The 22,798-nt window shown below is 39.8% G+C and overlaps 1 protein-coding gene across 4 annotated transcripts in view; it reads left to right on the top strand.

Annotated features, from left to right (window-relative positions):
- Positions 1 to 4,477: 4,477 nt before the first annotated feature.
- Positions 4,478 to 22,798, top strand: part of IMMT (inner membrane protein, mitochondrial) — a 39,966-nt gene continuing 21,645 nt past the window's right edge. The window contains exons 1-7 of one of the 4 annotated variants that reach the window (XM_008585093.1): positions 4,478 to 4,609; positions 13,403 to 13,476; positions 14,208 to 14,397; positions 17,581 to 17,695; positions 18,742 to 18,879; positions 19,418 to 19,513; positions 22,618 to 22,754. In XM_008585093.1, coding sequence (XP_008583315.1) covers positions 4,565 to 4,609; positions 13,403 to 13,476; positions 14,208 to 14,397; positions 17,581 to 17,695; positions 18,742 to 18,879; positions 19,418 to 19,513; positions 22,618 to 22,754 — 795 coding nt within the window. In that variant the 5' untranslated portion in view covers positions 4,478 to 4,564. The remainder of the gene's footprint in view (positions 4,610 to 13,402; positions 13,477 to 14,207; positions 14,398 to 17,580; positions 17,696 to 18,741; positions 18,880 to 19,417; positions 19,514 to 22,617; positions 22,755 to 22,798) is intronic. The other 3 variants (XM_008585096.1, XM_008585095.1, XM_008585094.1) reach the window with 3 other exon arrangements.

Raw genomic sequence — 22,798 nt, 5'->3', positions numbered from 1 at the left:
AGATTCCAAATATGTTTTCCACATACTTATATCCCATGCAGCAATTTGGAAAGAAAGGGGATTACTCAATACCAAAGGCAACACCATAACGAATTCTGCCCTAATAGACAAGCTCCTTGAAGCCTCTCGGCTACCCGCACGGTTAGGGGTCTCCCTTTGCAAAGCACATCAAAAAGACACAGTGCGCCGCTTGGGAGTGTGGTGGCGCTCCCGCCGAGGGTTCGGATCCCACATACAGACCGGTTCCCGCTCACTGGCTGAGCGAGGTGTGGGAGCAACACCGAGGGTTGCAATCCCGTTGCCGGTCCTGGTCCGGTACGGGCGCGACACTGAGGGTTGCGATGTAAATGTATGCTTCTCCCCTGAATAAAGCGGAACTTCTCCGGTGAACTGTCAGCTCGGGTCCTGTCGTCCTTTCAGGCAAGGCCATTATAGACAGTAAGAACAGCAAGAGCTAAGGTGAAAAGAGAGGGAGCCAAGACAGAAAGACACAGGATTTATTCAGAACAATGGTACTTCAACTTTTTGTTCTCAGAATCCTTTTACACTCTCAAAAATTATTGAGGTTCCCAAAGAGATTTTACTTATATGGATTATATCTATTGGTATTCACTGTATTGGAAATTAAACTAAAAAGAAAAATTAAAAAGTTATTGTATGAGTTTCCTATTGCTGCTGCATCAAATTACCACAAACTTACTTGCTTAAATGTCAGAAATTCATTATCTTACAGTCCTGTAGGTCAGAAGCCCAAAATGGATTTCACAGGGCTAAAATCAAGGTACCCACAGGGCTGCATTCCTTCTGGTGGCTCTAGGGAAGAATCCTTTTCCTCGCTTTTTCCAGTTTCTAGAAGCTGCCTGCATTCCTTGCTCATGACCTCCTTATATCTTCAGACAACAATCAGATCACTCTGACCTCTGCTTCCATTGTCACATCTCCTTCTCTGACTCTTTGCCTCCTGCCTCCCCCTTTTACTCAGAAGGACTCTTGTGATTACACTGGCCCCACAAAGATAATATAGGATAGTCTCCTCATGTCAAGAGATACTTAATTGTACCCACAAAGTCCCTTTTGTCATGTAATATATTTACAGGTTCTAGAGATTAGGAGAATGTGGCCGTCTTTGAGGGATCATCGTTCTGTCTACCCCACCTATTTTAAAATAACAATTATAAACCCATTACTTGTTAACATATTTTGAAATAATATGAAAAAATAGCTATCCCAAAATTAAAAAAAAAAAAAAAAGAATAGCAAGAAGAGTGGTATTGTTTAACCTTTTTGCAAATCTAAAAAGAAATCTAAAATCTAAAAAAAGGTGTAGCAAAATAAAAAACTGGATTCTGAAATTTGCTTCTGCATTCAATTTCTTGCCACATATTTCAGGTAGCTTCTGGTAAAACTCTACAATTTTGAGATAATGAGAGGAAAAGGGAAATAATATGTTAACATATTATGAAAATAGTTTTCATTTTATGGACCTTCCTCTGACCGAAATGGTCTCAGTCTCCCTAGATCACATTTTAAGAACCTCTGAGGTTATACTTCAGTTTCTCTGGGATATAGGGGGTATAAGTGGGTGATGAGCTTGGAACTCTATTGTTGCCATCTTGATCTCCCACCTATGGTGGCCACTTTTGAGTCCAAACACATCCACATGCTGTAAAAGCATATTGAGAAATTCACAAAGACTCTTTGAATTGGCAATGGAAGTCATCACACGTTTTTGAACAAGAGACTAATATGATTTAAATTTGTGTTACTTTAGGAGAGTCTTGATAAAATGTGAAAGCCAAAAAATTCATAACTTGCATGTGGAGGGTGAGGATTATGGACTTCGTTAAAAGAGAGGTTAGGAAACTAAAGAATTTTGAGGTTTCAGATTTTGAAGCTGGAGAGGTTGCTAATGATGTTCAGGCCCAAGGAGTGGCTGTGACTTACATGGCCAGAGCAGAATTAAAGTGCTCATTGGCATTGAGAGGTTTAAGGCCAAGGGTGTAAGAAAAGTCACCACCCTGGCAACACCCAGCATGACAGTGGTAGGCAGGGATTGGGGCGAGGACACTACAGTCTCGTTTACTAAATATACTAAAGAAAATGGAAAGTGCTCTGGAGACTGTAAGGTGACAGAGATATGAAAGAGCATAATGTAATTACTAAAGTATTCTGAAAGGCATAGAACATATACAAGTTTAAGTAATTGTTTGATTTTAGATAACCTTCAAATCCACTTCTCCATTTTACAAATGGTAGTAGCAGTGCAGTCTACTTCTAGAGAGAATACCATATTGTAACAAATTACCTAATGAAGACCTGAATGTACTTTGCAAACACAGGAGAGGATATACAAGTCATTTAGTTTCTATGATATTGTGATAAGATACTAATACCATTTTCTTAAGGTCACATAGTGGATTAAACTGTCCCCCCAAAACTCATTGAAGCTTGAATTGTGTCCCCCGAGTTTTACGTATTAGGAACTTAGCCCCCACTGTGACTGTTAAGAGGGTGGGAAATTCTATTATTGGAACTGTAAGGTGGGGCCTTGAAGAAATGATTGGATTGTAGGATGATGCTATAGTGAATGGATTAAAGACGGTGGTCAGGGGCGTGGTTCTGAGGGCTTTGAAAGAAAAGGAGAATCTGTCTTTCTGTTCTCTCTGCTTCCACCACCTTGCAATGTGAAACCCCTGGGTCACTGTTGCCATTACCAGATGGACTTTGGACTTCTCAGCTTCAGAAACTGTAAGCAATAAATTTTATTTTCTTTATAAATTATCCAGTTCAGTGTACTTGTTATAAGCAACAAAAACAGACTAATACACACAGCAAAAAAGCATATTTTATTGATCTTAAAATGAACATTATATCAAAATGCACCGCAAAAAATGAACATTATATCAAAATGCACCGCAATGGATGGAGTCCTAGAATTGCATCATAGTTTAGTTGGCAACATTTTCCTTTCTTAGTGGTTCACAAAATAATGTTGCATCTTACAATCGATGGCATCTTAGATATGATGAAATATGTCCACTTTTTTTTTTTTCTTTTTTAGCAGCTGGCTGGTATGGGGATCCAAACCCTTGACCTTGGTGTTATCAGCCCTATGCTCTAACAAAGTGAGCTAACTGGTCAGCCGATTAAATACAGATAGGTGGCCAGTCCTGCCTAATAGCCCAATGTCTTCAGTTCCATTTCTCACCCTTTTCCTACTCTACTTCGTACAGTAGGGGGTGGTGACCCCTGCAGACTTCTGTCCCAGGCTTCCTTGTTCCCTAGCTTCCAGCTAGGTTCAGTCCATGGGAGGCAGCAATGGGAGCAGCCCCCTTCCCCACCACACTCCACCCCACTCCCTTGAGCAGCATCTCTGGCAGTAACTGGTTCTCCCTCTGCATTGTTAGGGGATATCAGCCCCTCGACTCCTATAACATAGCACACTCGCTGGATCTCGACTTTAGCTTAGGGGTGGTGATACCTTCCTGCTACTGCTAATTTCTGCATTGCTTCACCACCTCTGTATAGCTTTTCGACAGTTCCATTCTCCGCGTAACCAATCCCCTGAATTAAATTCTTCTTTTATTTATTTATTTTCATTGAGATTTAATGGATTATACATATTTGTGGGGTACAGAGTTGACTACCAACACTGTGTACCGTATGTGACGGTAAAATTAGGATAATTAGCTTGTATATCATTACAGTGTGATCATTCTTGTTAATACTATTAATATCAGTGCAGTACACACGGACTGTTAATACCGTGTTCAATATTTAACATGTTACATTTTGATTACACTCAATGGCACACTTTGAACAGTACTTCCGCACTGACTTCCTTATCTCCCACCCCATCCCACAGACTGCTGCGAAAATTATCTTTCTAAAATAGAAACCTGACGGGGAAAGAAGGGTGATTTGGAAGCTGTGGAGCCCGAAGCTTCTGGGTTCCTATACCTGCTCTGCCACTTATTAGATACACGAACCACACGTTCCGCACAAGGGTCCCTCCAGTGTTAGTTCAGCCAGTCTCCAGCAATCAGGATGACTCCCCGAGGAAGGGCTGTCAAACGAAACAAACGCGAAAACTGGGTCCACTCCATTGTTTACGTAACTTCCTTCCTACGAAATATCCAGCTCACAGAGATGGCTGAGAAACTTTCTTGCTTTAATCCTCCAGAGTCAGGCTTGTACGTTTTCCGCCTGCGGTCGAACACAGAATTTCAGGCACCCGCGCTCCCACGCCGCTGTAACCCCTGCTCCGAGTTACAGACCAGCAGCCCGAGCGCGACCCGGAAGGGGAATCCGAACTTCCCGCCTCCTCACCAATCGTCTCGAGCTCGCCTTGCCGCAGCCTGGGCACGGCTCACCCTCTCGGAGCTGCAGGCTGGGACCCGGGAAGGGGTCTGCGCGTGCGCAGTGGCGTTGGCTGCCCTTCCGGTGCGCCCGGCGCGGAGAGGCGGCACGGACGCAGGCACGCACACACGCACGCACGCCTTCCCTGACTTGCGCCGCCGCGGCAGCTCCCGCGTACACCAGTAGCGCCGTCTGCTCGGCCGAGATGCTGCGGGCCTGTCAGTTATACGGCGTGACCGCAGCCGCCCAGGTGAGCGCGGGAGTTCCGCGAGAGAGCGCGTGAGGAAGATGACTCGGGACAGCAGCGGAAAGCCGGGGAGGCTTTGGCGCTGCCTAGGCCCCAGGACAAAGGCGGGTCGTAGGCCGCCCTCATCCCAAGAGGCCCGGGCGTGCCCGTGAGGCAGTTCGCTAGAGCGTTCGCCCGACTGGAATGACTTGAGGGTTATTGCCGAAGTGGGATGGGGTGTGGACAGGTAGTGGGGAGGCGGGCGCAGGGCGGCAGGCGCGGCTTCGCGGACGTGTCATCCAATCAGCACCTCGCTACCCCAAGTCAAGGGCCAATACTGGCTGCGGGCGTCCGGGTCGCCGGTTGGGCTCGTGTTAGGTTTCGAGGGGTGAAGGTCGAGCCGGGAGAACTACAGTTTCCCGCAGGAGCTGCTTAGCCGAGGCTTGTTGCATATTTAAAAGGAGGTGCCTGGACTGCTAGAGAGAGTCCGCGTTTTAGGGGTCGGGGTGGAATTATACAGGAGGGACTGCCTTTCTTTTTGTAGCTGAGAACACCTCTGAGGTATTCTTTCCTACGAAAGATTTTCGTTTATGCAGCTCAAACTCCTGGTATTTGGGGAAGGACAGGAGTCATGACCTTGTGCTTGTTTCTTAGATTATCCTGGGGATCTGTGTCTCCAGGTGCTAGGATAACTTTGGCTGACATTCAAGGAGCCTAGAAACCCAGTTACTTTTAGTTTTGCATAACTGAAAATAAAAATAAACCTATTCCATTGTTCACGATTTTCAGAAAATTGATATTTGGGCAAAATGTTGTATTGCAAAGCAGATACTGCGACTCAAGCAGTAGTTGAACAAAATCCCTGGTATAGTGAGTTAAAGATCATAAAAGTCAAGCTTTGTTTTTTCAAATTTACTTCTCTCCCCATTCATAGCGAGAGTAAGAAAAGTAGCCTTTTCCGTGGGAAAGTGAGGCCTATATTAGTCTCCTATTGCTATGTAAAAAATGCCGCAAACTTTGCTGGTTAAAACAACACCCATTGATTATCTTACAGTTTCTGTAGGATAGAAATCTGGATTTGAATGATCTGGGTTCTCTGCTCAGGGCCATACAAGACTGCAGTCAAAATGTTGGCCATACTGTGATTCTCATTTGGAGATCGGGGTCCTCTTCCAAGGTCATGTAGTTTGTTGGCAGAATTCAGTCCCTTGCATCTGTAGGACTGAAGTCTCTTGTTTTCTTGGTAGCTCTTGCCAGCCACTGCTCTGAGCTTCTAGAGGCTGCTCACAGTTCCTTGCCACAAGACCCCCAGAGGCTATTGGTAAAATAGATGTTTGTTTTCTTGTATACTGCCAGGACCTTGTCTCTCTGACTTCAAAATCTTACTTCCCTGTTTTTGCTGTCTAAAAACCAGATTTAATGGGCTTATGTGATTGGGCCAGGCTCACCTGGATAACCTCTCTTTCATTTAATTCAGAATTAACTATTCAGGGGCCGGCCCGGTGGCGCACTGCTACAGTGCGCAGCTTGGGAGCGCGGTGGCGCTCCTGCCGAGGGTTCGGATCCCACGTACAGACCGGTTCCCGCTCACTGGCTGAGCGAGGTGCGGGAGCAACACCGAGGGTTGCTATCCCGTTGCCGGTCCCGGTACGGGCGCGACACTGAGGGTTGTGATCCCTTGCCGGACACGGAAAAAGACAAAAAGGAAAAAAAAAAAAAAAGAATTAACTATTCAGGATCCCAATTAGGAAATAAGAAAACTAATTAAAACTTAATAATAAAGTATGAACCCTTTTCTAGCTCTCAACCAGGATTTCCAAGCTTCCTGAAATTGCTGTCTTGTAAAATTCATTGGTTTATTTTATCTCCTCATTCATTGAATAGCATTTGATATTGATGCTTTATGAAACTTTTGTATTTTGCCTTCTCTCATGTATTATCTTGGGTCCCATCTTAACCATCTCTCTCCTCATTTTCCTTTATGGAGTCTGCTTCTTTCTTGTACCTCTGAATATACCTCTTTACGTCTCTTTCTATCTCTATATACTTACTTGGGATTACATCAACTCTCAGAACTTTAATCCCTAAGCAGATGACTCTTTAGCCTCCTCTTTTTAGCTTTGTACTCAAATTTCTAAATTCTTTTTTGATTTTTGTCAGTTTATCCAGAATATTCCACTCTTCAAGATCCTTTCCACTTCATCAAACCCCATCTTCTTAAATATCTTCCTGCTTTTACTATTTCGCTGGTAGAGTCAGTTATATATACAGTGGTTAATGGAGGCTTTTAAAAAGCATACAGATTATGCCATGCCATTTAGTGACATCCCATCACATTCAGAATAAAATCTAAACTTCTAACCACACCTTCCAGGTCCTTCCTTCATGATCTGGCTCTTTTCTTGTTAGTTTTCTACTCTGCCTCACTGTTCTTCTGGTATCTTCAGCATGTGCCTCACTGCCTTTTCATTTGTTCTTTCAGCCCCTTCCTGAAAAGGAAGAAACATTCTCAAGGGTCAGCCAAGCTGGCTTATTTAACTAAGACCAAGTTCAATAACCTGGCTAGCTTAGGATTGAACTTGTGTGTGGACATGATCTGTCATCTTGTAAAATTCTTTCCATCAGGATTATAAAACAGTATGTTATTAATAGAGGTACGCAGGTAACCACACGTGCTAGAAAGTAGTTTAGTGCAGCCGGCCTGTGGCTCACTCGGGAGAGTGCAGTGCTGATAACACCAAGGCCACGGGTTCGGATCCTATATAGGGATGGCCGGTTCGCTCACTGGCTGAGCATGGTGCTGACAACACCAAGACGAGGGTTAAGATCCCTTTACCAGTCATCTTTTAAAAAAAAAAAGTAGTTTAGTAGATCATACAGCCTGTTGTTTGCTCCTATCCATTTCATTATTCCTCATTTTCATATCTCTAGACCAGTGACCTTCAGACCATTTTGAAATACATCTTAATTGATAATTTAATACACCCCAGTGAGAATATATAAAATATATTCACATGTATATGTAAGGAAACGGTGGTGAAAAGGGAAAGTGGCTTTATTCAGGACCCGAAGGAGGTGGCAGGCTAACCCATCTCAAAGGCTCAGATTTACTGAGGAGTTTTTTTTTTTTGTCTTTTTCCGTGTCCGGCAACGGATCGCAACCCTCAGTGTCGCCCCCGTACTGGACCAGCAACGGGATCGCAGCCCTCGGTGTTGCTCCTGCGCCTCGCTCAGCCAGTGAGCGGGAACTGGTCTGTATGTGGGATCCGAACCCTCGGGTGGGAGTGCCGCCGCGCTTCCCAAGCGGCGCACTATCCAGTGCGCCACTGGGCCGGCCCTACTGAGGAGTTTTTAAGGAGGAGGTTGAGGGAATAGAATGTGGGAAGATTTAGTAGGGAATCAACTTCTTTGCAAAGCTCTAGCAGGTAGCTTCTGTTAACTCATAGCTGGACCTTCTATTCCTTGTTGGTGCTTAAGGTCAGCCTCCAGACGTCTGTTTTCAGAACTCTGCAAGCCTCAGTGAAGAAATGTTAGTTTTGTAAGGTCCTGATTAGCTTCCAACAGCCTTGTTATTCTACTTGGCAAGCGAGAGAAGAAAGTTAGAGGATGGGAAGAAAAGAGGAAAGAAACTGTCTTTTAAAATTTTCCTAAAGCCCAGGTCCTGCTCACTCTAGCATTAGGAGGTTTTTGAGGTCTCACTGAGGTAGTGAGGTTCTGGAGAAGGCGACGAAGTTCTAGAAAAGCATGTGGGATGGGAAATGTAACAATTCTTAGAAGTACAATCTGCCACAATTACTAAACAAACAAACAAAACCCCACAAAATTCATCATTAGAACTGGACAAAAGCATAAAAAGAAAGAATCAAGCATTTATCCTGCCTTTCCTTTATGAACTGTACTATTGGGTAACAAAATTGTGGATGAAGGGTAGCATCTCTTTATAAAATGTTTCAAATAATAAATGAAACATGATAGATACTACTTTTTACAACTTCTAATAAATTAATGTATCTAGACATTATACATCAACACAGTTATTAATGTCACAAAAACAGAGACAACCACAACACTACCTGTAGTCTTGTCAGAGAGAGTGAACAGCCATCTGAGCAAGTATCTGTATTCAGCTACAGTGTGCAGGAAATAGGGGACAGGAACATGTTAAATTGCACCGTTAGCAAAATCTAATCTGTGGAAAATTGTACAAGTCAAAAACAACCCAGGTTCTTCAACAGGTAAATGTTATACATAGAAGAGACTTAAAAGACGTAAGTTGTTTTTTAAATAAGTAAGACTGTACTGTGGTGTCTGGGGATTCATAGTTGGGCGATAAAACTATAAAAAATGTAGATTTTTTTGACTATTAATTTTTTTTCTTTTTTGGGTGGCTGGCCTAGTATGGGGATCCGAACCCTTGATTGTGGCATTATAACACTGTGGTCTAACTAGCTGAGCTAACTGGCCAGCTCCCAAGATTTTTCTGATTATTAAAGCTGTTATTGGGATACTAAATACTACTTAGAATATGAGGGTGGGCTAATGAATGGGATACTTGAATTTTTTTAAAGCAAGAACCAGTTTCAGATAAAAACTATTAATCTGAGTCATGATAAAGTAATTTATTTCTATTTTTAATATAGAAGTGTGGAACTTTTTGCTACCATGTTTTGGTTATGAAAGATAAAATTATTTTTCACATTTTATCCTCTCTTAAAGCAGGGTGCATTTTACAGTGACAGCACGTCATTTAATTAAAAGCATTTTTCCTTTTTTTTTTTTGGTGGTTGGCTGATACAGGGATCAAACTGTGGACCTTGGTGTTATCAGCACCACACCCTAACCAACTGAGCTAATCCTCCAGCCCTGCATTTTTCCTTTCTTAATGGTACATTTAAAAAAGTTTTTGTCTTAGTGTTTGATGAAATAAAATAGCTTAAAAATTAAGCTCAGGGGCTTGGCCAGTTAGCTCAGGTGGTTAGAGTGTGGTACTGGTTACACCAGGGTCTGGGGTTTGATCCCTGTACTGGCCAGCCACCAAAAAAAAAAAAAAAAAAAAATTTTAGCTCAGCTTAAAAAAAACAAAAGAATATTAGCAAAAATTCTGAAAACGAATAGTACTAGAAGATGGGACTATAATGTAGCCCTACCAAATTAAAACCTAATTCTAAGATGTGTGATATTAGTATATGAATAGATAGATCAGTAGAACAAAACAGGAAGTCTAAATTCATGTAAGAATTTAGTATATTTTAAAGGTGGCATTTCAAATCATTGGAAAAAAATGGATTATTTAGCTTATGATTTAGGGATAACTGAATAGACGTATGGAAAAAAATTAAGTCAAATCCACACCTCATACTTTACACTAGTTTCAAAGATTTAAATTAAAAAAACAAAAACAAAAACATGAGAGTAGAAGAAACCATGAAAGGTTTATTTTATAATTTGAGAGTGGCTTTCTAAAAATATGAGAAAACCCAGAAGCCATAAAAGAAATGATTGACAATTTTGACTCCATAAAAGTAATTTTCTGCATGGCATAGACTACCGTAAGCAAAGACAAAAAGATGATCACAAACTGGAAAAAACATTTGCAATTAGCAGACACATGGCTAATTTCTCTTCGCATATAAAGAGCACTTAGACAAAGGAATATGAAGTAGATCAATCTAATTTAAAAAGTGGGCAAAGGGTACACTAACAGTTAACAAAGGAAATAAAAATAGATCACAAACATGAAAAGATGCACAATCATAATAAAGGGGATTGTGATTAAAATTACACTGAAACACCATATTTTCACAAACCCTCAGATTGTCAGTGATAAAAAAAACTCGGTACAGTGTGTTGGAGAAGATATGGGAAAACATTCTCATATTGCTAGAAGACAATTTGGCTAATTTGGCAGTATTTATCAACATGGAAAATTTTACTTTTATGAATGCTGTTAAGAATTAACACAAAATATGTATGTACAGTTTTACATAGGCAGCATTATTTATTATAACAAAAATTTAGACAAAACCTCAGTATTCATCAGTAGGGGGCTGGTTAGTATGTTAGGTAACATCCATACAGTAGAACAATGAATCACTATAAAATTCACTAGGAAGCTTTTCATGTACTGATATACAAGGATCTAAAATATACTTGGATGAGCTTTAGTACAAAACTGGGTGTATATTATGATATCACTTGTGTAAAGGTGGGGAAGGTCAGGAAAATATGCATGTATTCCCTATGGAGAGGGAAACTGGATGGCTGGGGAACTAAAGTATAAGGAAGACTTCACTCTACACATATTTAAACCTTTTGAATTTTGATTTCAAATGTCAAATTTTAAATTTGTTTGATATTGGGAACTTACAGTCAAATAAAATATATTCTATCAAAGGGAGGATAGAAGGTCAAGATAAAAGAAAGCAGAAGATGGACAAAGAAACAGATTAAAAAATATTGGTGTGAATTAGGGTGTTTTCAAACTCTAGTGTTGAATTTGCTTCTGTATTGCCCAGAATCAGTTAGCTATTATTCTTGCTGCTTGATATTCCACTTAGCTAATTGTCCACTGTCAGTAGTGCCTTACTTTTTACCTGAATATCTGTTTAAACCTAGAGAGTTGAAAAATATGACCTTAGATAAAACACAGCTTTAGCGATGTCCTAGTATTTCCTCTGTATGTCACAAAGTGGAGTTGTTGACATATAAAAGTAGATACAATTCTGTTTACAATTTCATACTATCTGCTTTACAGAATGGAAGGAAAACACCCTAATTGAAATACTTTTTAATAGCAATTATATCTTCTTTACATGTTTTAAAACATCTGCTTTTGGTTTTTTTCAAAATCTGTTAATACATTAGGTGTTTGCCTCTAGGCTTTGGCAAATAGAATGTAAATTGCAATTGTAATTCTAGAGTAATTTCACGTGTCCTGTGATCATATGATATACTTTCTTTAAAGATATTTTTAAAAGGAAATTTGTGTTTTTCTGATATTCTTTAGATAAAATTTCATGAAGGAACCTAGAGAGTGCATTTTTCCTTGACTTGTTGCAATGTGATTTTCTACTTGGTATAAAATAAGATTTTATTTACGGATGCAGTAAATTGGAAATTTCAAATTGATAGTGTGTGAATGGTTTTAAGTTTATCAAAACCTTCCCCAAGTAATATTTAAATGCTTGTTTATTTGCTTAACTTAAGGATCCACATATTGTTAAGGAGCATTTGGATTTGTGTGTTTTACTTTGATTAAAATAAATCACACGGGCCGGCCCAGTGGCGCACTGCTACAGTGTGCCGCTTGGGAGCGTGGTGGCGCTCCCGCCGAGGGTTCGGATCCCACATACAGACCGGTTCCTGCTCACTGGCTGAGCGAGGTGTGGGGGCAACACCGAGGGTTGCGATCCTGTTGCCGGTCCCGGTCCGGTACGGGCGCGACACTGAGGGTTGTGATCCATTGCTGGACACGAAAAAAGATAAAAAGGAAAAAAAATAAATAAATAAATCACAGAACATAGCCCTGATCATTTGCTTTTATGCAAGGACCCGCTAGTTATATGGAGATAAGTGTACTTGAGCATTTACAACGTTAGTTAAAATTTTTTTTTTTCTTAAAACTGTTGGCTTTTAGGGGCCGGCCTGGTGGCGCACTGGAGAGTGCGCCGTTTGGGAGCGCGGCGCCGCTTGGGAGCGTGGCGGTGCTCCTGCCAAGGGTTCGGATCCCATGTGGAGACTGGTTCCTGCTCACTGGCTGAGCGCGGTGCGGGCGCAGCACCGAGGGTTGTGATCCCGTCGCCGGTCCCCGGTACGGGCGCAACACCAAGGGTTGCGATCCCGTTACCGGTCAGTAAAAAAAAGGACAAAAAAAACCTGTTGGCTTTTAGTCTTTAAAAAAATTTTTTTATCTTTAATTATGTTAATTTTTTATTTTTAAAAAGATGACCAGTAAGGGGATCTTAAACCTTGACTTGGTGTCGTCAGCACCATGCTCTCCCAAGTAAGCTAACCGGCCATCCCTATATAGGGATCTGAACCTGTGACCTTTGTTTTATCAGCACCACACTCTCGGCTTTTAGTCTTAACAATACTCTATGATAAACCTTTTAGATTTAGAGGAATCCCTCTAGGAATTGACCAGCCACCTCGTTAGAGCAACTTGGTTTTCTGGATGAATGAAGCTGAGGTTGAATCCCTCACCTGAGTGGACTTGTATGTATCCTAAATGCCATGGTTTTAGCTAGTCTCTGGGTGATTTTTCAGATGTCTGAATTAATTTTATAAAGTAAAATAGATATTTTATACTATAGTTTTATTTTCCTGCTAACCAATAACGCATATGGCAAATCCCAACTATATTTAAGGAATAATTAGTAATCATAATACTTTAAAGTGCTAATTGGTCATAATTGGATACCCCCTTTTTAAATTAAATATTAAAAATAATTTTTTGGGAGCCTAAGGGAACAGAAAGCGTCACGTTTTTTTTTTTTTAAATATGACCGGTAAGGGGATCTTAATCCTTGGCTTGGTGTTGTCAGCACCACGCTCAGCCAGTGAGCGAACCGGCCATCCTATATGGGATCCGAACCCGGGGCCTTGGTGTTATCAGCACCGCACTCCCGAGTGAGCCACGGGCCGGCCCAGCATCACGTTTTTAAGAATCTATAAATATGTTTTATGGTAAATTGACTTCTGAAAATAAAATATTTATTAATGAAGACATTTGTACTAAAATAATTATTTCTGCATTACCAACCCTAAAAGCTTTCCAGATTCCTTTAACTGTATTGGTTGTGATATTTTCTCTTTTAGAGTTGTCTCTGTGGGAAGTTTGTCCTCCGTCCGTTGCAACCATGCCGTAGATATTCTACTTCAGGCAGTTCTGGGTATGTAGTATGTATCCCTGTAACTAAGCTTTTTAACTGTGTGCTGCTAAGGGGTGTGTGTGTGTGTGTGTGTGTGTGTGTGTGTGTGTGTGTGTGTGTATTTTCCTTGAATATGGAAATGGCTGCCTGAAACATTTCTTTAAGGGATACCTACATTAAATGAAGCCTTGCTGTAATATCTTTGGGGTACCTTCTGGGTCATTATTTGTAGGTGAAAATTGGTTAATGGTGCTCCTTTTGGTTCTTTGGTAATTAGATGGCATACAAAGCAGACTCCCACCCTCAGTCCCCACCACCACCAATGTGCTATCTTTCATTCTATGGCAAATAGATTTATATTCAGAACTCAGCATGTTGTAACTTTAAAATATATTTGTTAATTCTATTTGATATTTTAATACCTTACTTTTGTAAGGGGTTTATTTTATTGCATTTACAGAAATGTTGAGAGGAGCTTTGAAAGTTAGTTGCTTCATTCTTTCTATTCTAGATATTGTACTTTTTAAAAAATGTAATTGTCTGTAAATAAATGTTATTATTTTCTATCGCAGACATGTTAAAAACAAATCAGGAAAAAGTGATGTGTAGCTGTGGTGGTAAACTTGGCTGATGTTATCTGAATCAGTGATAGAAGAGTAAGAGGTTAGAGATCTTTAGACTCTTACATTGGTATAGGAAAGTAGGTATAAGAGAGCCAAGAAATATAAATGTTTCTCATTTCTTTCACTTAGGTTGACTACTGGCAAAATTGCTGGAGCTGGACTTCTGTTTGTTGGTGGAGGTATTGGTGGCACTATCCTATATGCCAAGTGGGATCCCCATTTCCGGGAAAGTGTAGAGAAAACCATACCTTACTCAGACAAACTCTTTGAGATGGTTCTTGGTTCTGTACCTTATAATGTTCCACTGCCGAAGAAGCCGGTAAGAGATTTAAACAGTATTTCAATTTATCCTATGGAATACTTTTTTTTTTTTTTTTTTTTGTCTTTTGTCTTTTTCCCGTGTCCGGCAACGGATCGCAACCCTCAGTGTTGCCCCCGTACCGGACCGGGGACCGGCAACGGGATTGCAACCCTCGGTGTTTCTCCCGCGCCCCGCTCAGCCAGTGAGCGGGAACCGGTCTGTATGTGGGATCCGAACCCTCGGGTGGGAGCGCCGCCGCGCTTCCCAAGTGGCGCACTTATCCAGTGCGCCACCGGGCCGGCCCCAACCTATGGAATACTTTTAAAAGCAAGTTATTTTCATCTTTAAAATATTTGTATGTATAATTTCAGTGCAACTTGCCAGATGTAGTTTATTAGTTCTCTTTAAATTGAACTAATAGTAATCTATACAGGTGGATTTTTATCCTTTTGGAGTCCCGTAAGTGCTCTCAGTACATACCACATAGAAAATAATTGCGCAGTGCACCAGGATAAATGGAGGAAGCATCTTGGGCAGAGGTTACTGGTTGCCCTGTGGATTGAAAGGGGTCTGTATGTGAGCCCATACCGCTGTAGCTATCAAGCTCCTTTTAAGACCATAAAACAGAGTGACAGAATTTTCAGCTACATGGGCCAGCCTGTGGCTCACTTGGGAGAGTGCGGTGCTGATAGCACCAAGGCCCCGGGTTCGGATCCCATATAGGGATGGCCGGTTCGCTCACTGGCTGAGCGTGGTGCTGACAACACCAAGTCAAGGGTTAAGATCCCCTTCCCGGTCATCTTTTGGGAAAAAAAAAAAAAAAAGAATTTTCAGCTACATGGGCCAGCCTGTGGCTCACTTGGGAGAGTGCGGTGCTGATAGCACCAAGGCCCCGGGTTCGGATCCCATATAGGGATGGCCGGTTCGCTCACTGGCTGAGCGTGGTGCTGACAACACCAAGTCAAGGGTTAAGATCCCCTTACCGGTCATCTTTTGGGAAAAAAAAAAAAAAAAGAATTTTCAGCTACATGCTGATGAGTTGACAGGAATATCTTCCAGTATTCCTGAAATTTTGTGCATATTCTTTAGAATTTCACCCTATTTATCCCCACCAGGCGTAAGAAAATTTTTAAAACTCATCTTAAATGTTTCTTCATTCAAACACAGCTTTTTGTAAAAGAAAAAAAAATTACAAAAGAGCATGGGTTTTTGGCTATTTGGTATGGGACATTTCTTTATGCTATGAGGTTGGACATGGCTGATCAGTTCTTTCTTAGAAACCAGGTGGACTTCTGTTCTTACACACACATACATGCACACATACACACACAAATCTAGTAAGAATTCTAGTGGATATTTCTAGAAGGTGAGGAACCAGACAAGATTTTTAAATCTTTTTTTTTTGCTGGCAGGTACAGGGATCAAACCCTGAACCTTGGTATTGTCATCATCATACTCTAACCAACTGAGCTAACCAGCCACCTCAGACAAGATAATTTTAAAGTTCATATGGAAAAACTAATGATATACAAAACTAGGACATTTCAAAAAAGGGGCGTGGAGGGTCAGAAGACTTGTTTTTCCAGATATTGACTTTATTATAATGCTACTGTAATAAAATAAGGTTTTGGTACAGAAATAGAAGTTAGAGGGATAAAACAACTGAGTTTGGAAATAGATTATTTATACACACACACATGTACTTTTTGGGAATGTGCGTTGCTAGAATCTTATGTGAGAGTTATCTGTTAATACCTGTTAAAATATAAAACTCCTTTGATCCAGCACTTTATCTTCTGGGAAACTGTTCTACAGATATCATACTATAGTGCTTTTCAGTTATATGAATGGGGATGTTTATTGCTTTGTTGTTTGTAGAGGCAAAACAAAATAGGAGACAACTTGAATGTCTGTAAATGGGGGGGTAGTTGACCAAATTATGGGATATCCTTATTTTAGGATATTATGCAACTAAAAAGAATTTCTTGACCTGAAAGAGGACGTTCATGATATATTGTTAAATGAAAAAAGAGCAAGTTGCATGGTAATTTGTATAATATAACTATATTTCAGTTTCTTTAAGAAAGCAAAAATTTGTATATGTATATATGTATATCTGAGCTTATTTATGACTAGGGTTGGAAGGATAGATTTCAGTCTGTCAGCAGTGGCTACCTGAGAGAGCTGGAAGGGAAAGGAACAGTGAAGAGGCAAATTAAAACCATTGATATATCTTGATATCATTTTGCTTGTTACAGCAAGCATGTATTTCATAATTTTCAAAAAAAAAAAAACATAAAAAGAAAGTGGTATATTTTTAGTTTCTGATAGTGACAAAGTTTGGAACCATTTCTGTTATGTTTAAGTAGTCCTCTTAGGGATATCGAGTCCCACTGTTAAGTTCTGGCAAAAGGTGGGACAACATAGGTAGAAATAAAAAATAATTCTATTACTTAGTAATTTTCTCTGGCATATTATCCAGCAATCCTCTTAATGATCAGTGCCTTAAACTTAAGGCAGGCTGTAATTGGGAAAGAGAAAAGTGGACATTACTTACAAATTGATCGTGCATCTTAGTGTGTAGTTGCAAGAATCCTGGAGGCCAAAGAAACAAAAAAAATTTTTCATTTTTACTCAGAGTCTTTAATAATCATTTTTTTTGTAACTGAATGTGTACAGAAGACACCATAATTTCATTTAGACAGGAAATGAAAATAGCCTTCTCAGTGTTGTATATGTAAAAGGAATGGTGTTTAACAGGAAGGTCATACATCATATTCTTTATTTATTTTTTATTTTATTTTTTGACCGATAAGGGGATCACAACCTTCGGCAGGGTGTTGTCTGCACCATGCTCAGCCAGTGAGCGCACCGGCCATCCCTATATAGGATCCGAACACGTGGCCTTGGCACTACCAGCGCTGCACTCTCCCGAGTGAGCCACGGGGTGGGCTCATCATCATATTCTTTATTGATTGCCCTAAGAGAAGCCTTTGTTATTACAAAAGTATGGATTAGACATTTGGAATGAAATATTTGGACTGTATTTTTCTAGTAATGATTGCTTGTCTTACATTTTATAAAGTATTGATAACTTTATATTAAAAATCTTGAAGACTTTGAAATATTGCAAATTACTGTATGTTACCTTTTTTAAAAACAGAATTATATCTAAAATGTTAAATGTTTTTTATTTCCAAGATCCAGTCTGGTCCACTGAAAATCTCTAATGTATCTGAAATAATGAAAGAATCTAAACAGCCTGCCTCACAACTCCAAAAACAAAAGGAAGAAGGCACTCCAGCTTCAACAACAGGTGCTTATCTTATATTTACAACCGTTCTTTTAAAATTGAAAGAGATAAGGGCAGAAGCAGAGAGACCAGTTAATGCATTTTGTGATAATCTAGCTTTATCTCTTAAATGGGACCTTCAGTTTATTCAAAATTTCTTGTATCCATTTTGTTGCCCCTCATTTCATCTCTAGAAATTAATTTTTCTTTTCCATCAACACTTTTGTTTATAATTTGTAAGCTCTTGATTTTTAACCTTCCTTTCTTTAAAAATATGTCTGTAACTAATTTTTTTTTTGTTGTTGCTGGCCGATTTGAACAGGGATCTGAACCTGTGACCTTGGTGTTATAACACTGCACTTTAACCAAATGAGCTAACCAGCCAGCCACTATAACTAATTTTTTTAAGTTAAGTACTGCTCTTCTTCACTAATTTACTGTCTTCACTTTGAACGCTTCTTCTTTCTGTTGGTTTATTATATTTCATTTTTGGGGGTGGCTGGTTGGTACAGGGGTTGAACCCTAAACCTTGGTGTTATCAGCACCACACTCTAATCAACTGAACTAACCAGCCCCTCTTCAGTTTTTTGTTTAAAACTGTCATCTTGTTCCTACTAACAACTCTTCTTTCATCTCTGCCACTCTTCAAAGCAATTAGAAAATATTCCTTGATTAGTTGCTTCCTTTTGTCTGTCTTCTTCATTACAGGCTCTCTTTTCCTTTATTTTATTTTTTTTTCCATGTTATGTAAATCTAATGTCCATGTTAGGATCTTATATGTTAAGATTTAGTACTGTTACTAGAAGACTTGCTTGAGAATAATGATGGTTAAAATGCAGATGGATACAGAGAAGAATTTTTTCTCTTATGCTTTGCCATTGTCCATTCTGTATGAGTTTGTATATATGGTGGGCAGTGCCTGTCTGTGTGTTGTTCAAACATGTGGCAGTACATGTATCTGTGTCTTTTAAGGGGTCAGATGTGAAATGGGCAATAGTAGTAGTAAATTCCTGTGTGTTTCTCTGTATATCGAGAAGAGTATAAATACCATGAGTAACGTATATTTATAGCACCTACAGAGGCAGCTCAAATTATTTCTGCAGCAGGTGATACACTGTCAGTCCCAGCCCCTGCGGTTCAGCATGAGGAATCTGTGAGAACTGATCACCCTGAAATTGGTGAAAGAAAACCCAGGCCTGCAGCTTCAGGTAGTATACTCATTTATATTTGTTGTTCTTTTTTTTTTTTTTTTTTTTAAAGATGACCGGTAAGGGGATCTTAACCCTTGACTTGGTGTTGTCAGCACCACGCTCAGCCAGTGAGTGAACCGGCCATCCCTATATGGGATCCGAACCCGGGGCCTTGGTGTTATCAGCACCGCACTCTCCCTAGTGAGCCACAGGCCGGCCCACCTATATTTGTTGTTCTATAGATGATATGCTCATCAGAACTATTTAATGCCTAGGCACCACCAGCACAAATTTATGCTAGTTTTAAATCTTCAGATTTGCTTAGGCAATTTTTAAAATTTAAGTTTGAGTGACTCTTTGAAAACAAGGAGGTTAAGGGCTGATATCTTATTTCTTCATTTTGGAATTATTAAGAGACGATATGGTTTTAGAATCCTTACCACAAAAAAAGCCTTATATTGATGTAACTGTACAAACGATAGTGTATTTATGTCCCTGTTAGCTGTAAAAATTCTGTGCTGAAATTTGATTTCCTCTAATTTACTTTTGCTGTAAGAGGAAGCATCCTCATCTTCTGTAAGGGAACGACCACCAGAAGAAGTTGCTGCTCGCCTTGCACAACAGGAAAAAGAAGAACAAGTTAAGATTGAGTGTATGTAAATCAAACAGCTTCTTAAATACTTTGGGCCATCTCTCAGTTGTTCTCTTCTTAAACCATCAGCACAAGATTGTCATCTGTTGGCTACTTGTTGTTTCTTTTGTTTCTTAGTGGCATTGCTCTATTCCCCACCTTCATTTCTTCATTTGTGCTCTTTACATCTAAACTTCTTTTACCCTGGTGACAAGGGCTATTAGTGGGAGAAAATTCCAGAAAATACATGTACTTTCTCTATTTGTTTTATTATGGTTAGTGCTGAAGTTTCTTTATACACTGGGGAACAGAACTGATTATGTTTTAGCAACTTGCTTGAGAGTCTTTTAATTGTTAAACTTGTAAATTTATTTGTGTAAGTCAGAATGACTCATACTCTGACTTATCATCCAGCCTCTGGACTCTCACTACAGTAGTGCTCTTTTCTGATGTCGGTGGGGCATGGGGTATTATACATGGGGCTGGTTGCCAGCCAACAAGCATATTCCTTTTTAAGTTTCGAAGTTATTTTGAGTTTTTTGATGTTTTGAAAAAAGATAGGGCTGGCTAGTTGGCTTACGTGGTTAGAGTGAAGTGTTATAACACCAAGGCCAAGGGTTCTGATCCCTGTACTGGCCAGCCACCCCCCAAAAAAGATAATAGATACCTAAAAATGTATTTTCCTGTCTGAAGGCACATGGAACATAATTTATTATACTGTGCTGCAATATATTGATGTCTCTGGATGTAGGGAGGTGGTAGCTTTTTGCTAGACAGAGTTAAATTTTGGGCCAGCCCGGTGGCGCACTGGATAGTGCGCCGCTTGGGAAGTGTGGCGGCGCTCCCACCCGAGGGTTCGGATCCCACATACAGACTGGTTCCCGCTCACTGGCTGAGCGAGGCGCGGGGGCAGCACCGAGGGTTGCGATCCTGTTGCCGGTCCCCGGTCAGGTACGGGGGCAACACTGAGGGTTGCGATCCGTTGCCGGACATGGAAAAAGACAAAAGACAAAAAAAAAAAAAAAATTTTTATGGCAACTGGTTATAGTTTTTTGGTATCCCCCTCTCATTTATTTCTGTTTGTCTTTCTGTCTTGAGTCGTTCTTGTTTCCCTTCTAGTGCATTGGTTCTGCCCCATTCTGAGGAGCCAGGTTTGTTAGAATTGTGTAAAAGAGTAGAAAGGAAAGAGAGAGCATAGATGTAGGGCATTAGTTTGGCTACTTTGATTTGTTTTGTTTTTGCATTCTTCTGAGTTCTTGGCCATGTTATAAATAGTCAAGAATGTTGAATAAGTGACTTCTAAATAAGTAAAATATTTACATATTTCTTTCCCATTTTTTAAGTTTTCTTTAATTCTCTACTGCTTCAACTCAAGATTTCTTTTTCTTAAATTTATTTATTTTTTACATTCTAAGATGTTGCAGAGCAGTTGTGGGGGGGAGGAGGAGAAGGGAAGGGGGAAGGAAATAGGATGGGAAAGGTAGGATGGAGGTGGGTTTTGGTTGAGGCTTTTATTCTTTTATTTGTATTTTTTCTTCACTTTTTGTTTTTCTCCCTTTATCATATAGACACTTCAAATTAAATAATAAATTAGAAATGGAGATTACTGCTGTTTCATATCCTTTTTACTTTGTCCAGTTCCTCTTATTTTTCATTTTGGGCAAAGTGAAAATTTTCAGGATTTTGTCTGTTGCCCTTTAGTTTTCTCCCAAATGTTATTTTTTATTTATTTATTTTTTTTAAAAGATGACCGGTAAGTGGATCTTAACCCTTGACTTGGTGTTGTCAGCACCACGCTCAGCCAGTGAGCGAACCGGCCATCCCTATATGGGATCCGAACCCGGGGCCTTGGTGTTATCAGCACTGCACTCTCCCGAGTGAGCCACAGGCCGGCCCCCAAATGTTATTTTTAAAGAGAGAGAGAGAGAGAGTGTGTGTGTGTGTGTGTGTGTGTGTGTGTAATTTTGATCAGGGATCAGAGCACAGTAAGTAGACCTCTGAAGAGGGCTTGAAGCAGCAGGTGGCCTCCCAGCAGCCCACTTTTTGTAGGCCTCTGTAAAGTGGTTCACTACCCTCTATGCATGTCATGGGAACCAGATAACCACATTTTTCCTCCCTTTTTTGCCTCTTTCTCTCTCTTTGACCCTTGCTTTTCAGTTTAACTTCAGTCTCACATTCATTTCTTGGTATTTTCTCATGATTAGCTTTCTCCTTTATCTTTCTTGCAGAGATACCATGTGTGGTTTATCAGTTTCCTTTTGTTCATCTCTAGCTTATGCTCCTTTTGCTCAAAATCACCTTTTGTTTTCATCTCACCTGTCAAATATATTTTCCATTTTTTGTCATCTCTGATATCAGTTATTATTCAATTAGTATTCTCACTGGTCTTCTTCAAGGTACTATTTTTCCATTTTAGCATATTATCTAAAGTCATCTGTGCTTTAATTAAAAAATTTTGAAGTTTCTTTTTGCTATTTCTGAAGCAGCATATAGAAATGTGATCTTAATAGGTGGAAGCCCCTTGAACATTGGTGTCTGCTATTTCTTGAGTCTTTTTGTGGGAAAACACTATCCATTCCAAGTTGCCTTTGCTTTTTTAATTTGCTTGTTTTCTTGTTTGTCTTTTTGTTTCTCTCATCTTTCTGTTATTTCCTTATATTTTGGTTATACACGGCACCTCTTTTTCCCTGTGGATCTATATTATTGTTATTTAAAGTGAAAAAAGTTAGTGGTTATGCTGAATTTATAGCCTCTAATACGTAAAAGGGGCTGTAGTGTCCCATTTGAAATTTTTAGTCTTCTTTAAGCAATTTTTTTCTTAAAAAAAACCAAAAAACCCAAAACTTTTTATTTTTAAAAAATTCATATATATATTTATGTATGTAAAAGTAAAAATGGTGTCATAAACCCTGATAGATCCATCACCCAGATTCAGTTATTATCAGTATTTTTCCATACTTTTAAGTGAAACTTTGATTCCCTAAATTTGGGTCCCATGTATATTTTGTGGTTCTTTACATTTTTGTGGGAAAAGCACTGGAATACTCAGTGGGAGAAGAGGAACAGTTTAAAATAATTTGTGGAGGGAGGGATTTGTTTTATAACTTTTTTTTTTTTTTCTCCAGCTCTAGCCAAGAGCTTAGAAGATGCTCTGAGCCAAAGTGCTAGCATCACTTTGCAGGCTATTGCAGCTCAGAATGCTGCAGTCCAGGCTGTCAATGCACACTCCAACATATTGAAAGCAGCCATGGACAATTCTGAGGTAAGCCAAAGAATGATTAGACATGTAATATTTAATAGACTGAT

This window comes from Galeopterus variegatus, unplaced genomic scaffold (assembly GCF_000696425.1).
Source record: "Galeopterus variegatus unplaced genomic scaffold, G_variegatus-3.0.2 Scaffold3452, whole genome shotgun sequence".
Lineage (NCBI taxonomy): Eukaryota > Metazoa > Chordata > Mammalia > Dermoptera > Cynocephalidae > Galeopterus > Galeopterus variegatus.
The sequence above is the reverse complement of the archived record's forward strand: the minus strand, read 5'-3'. Positions and strand labels throughout refer to the sequence as shown.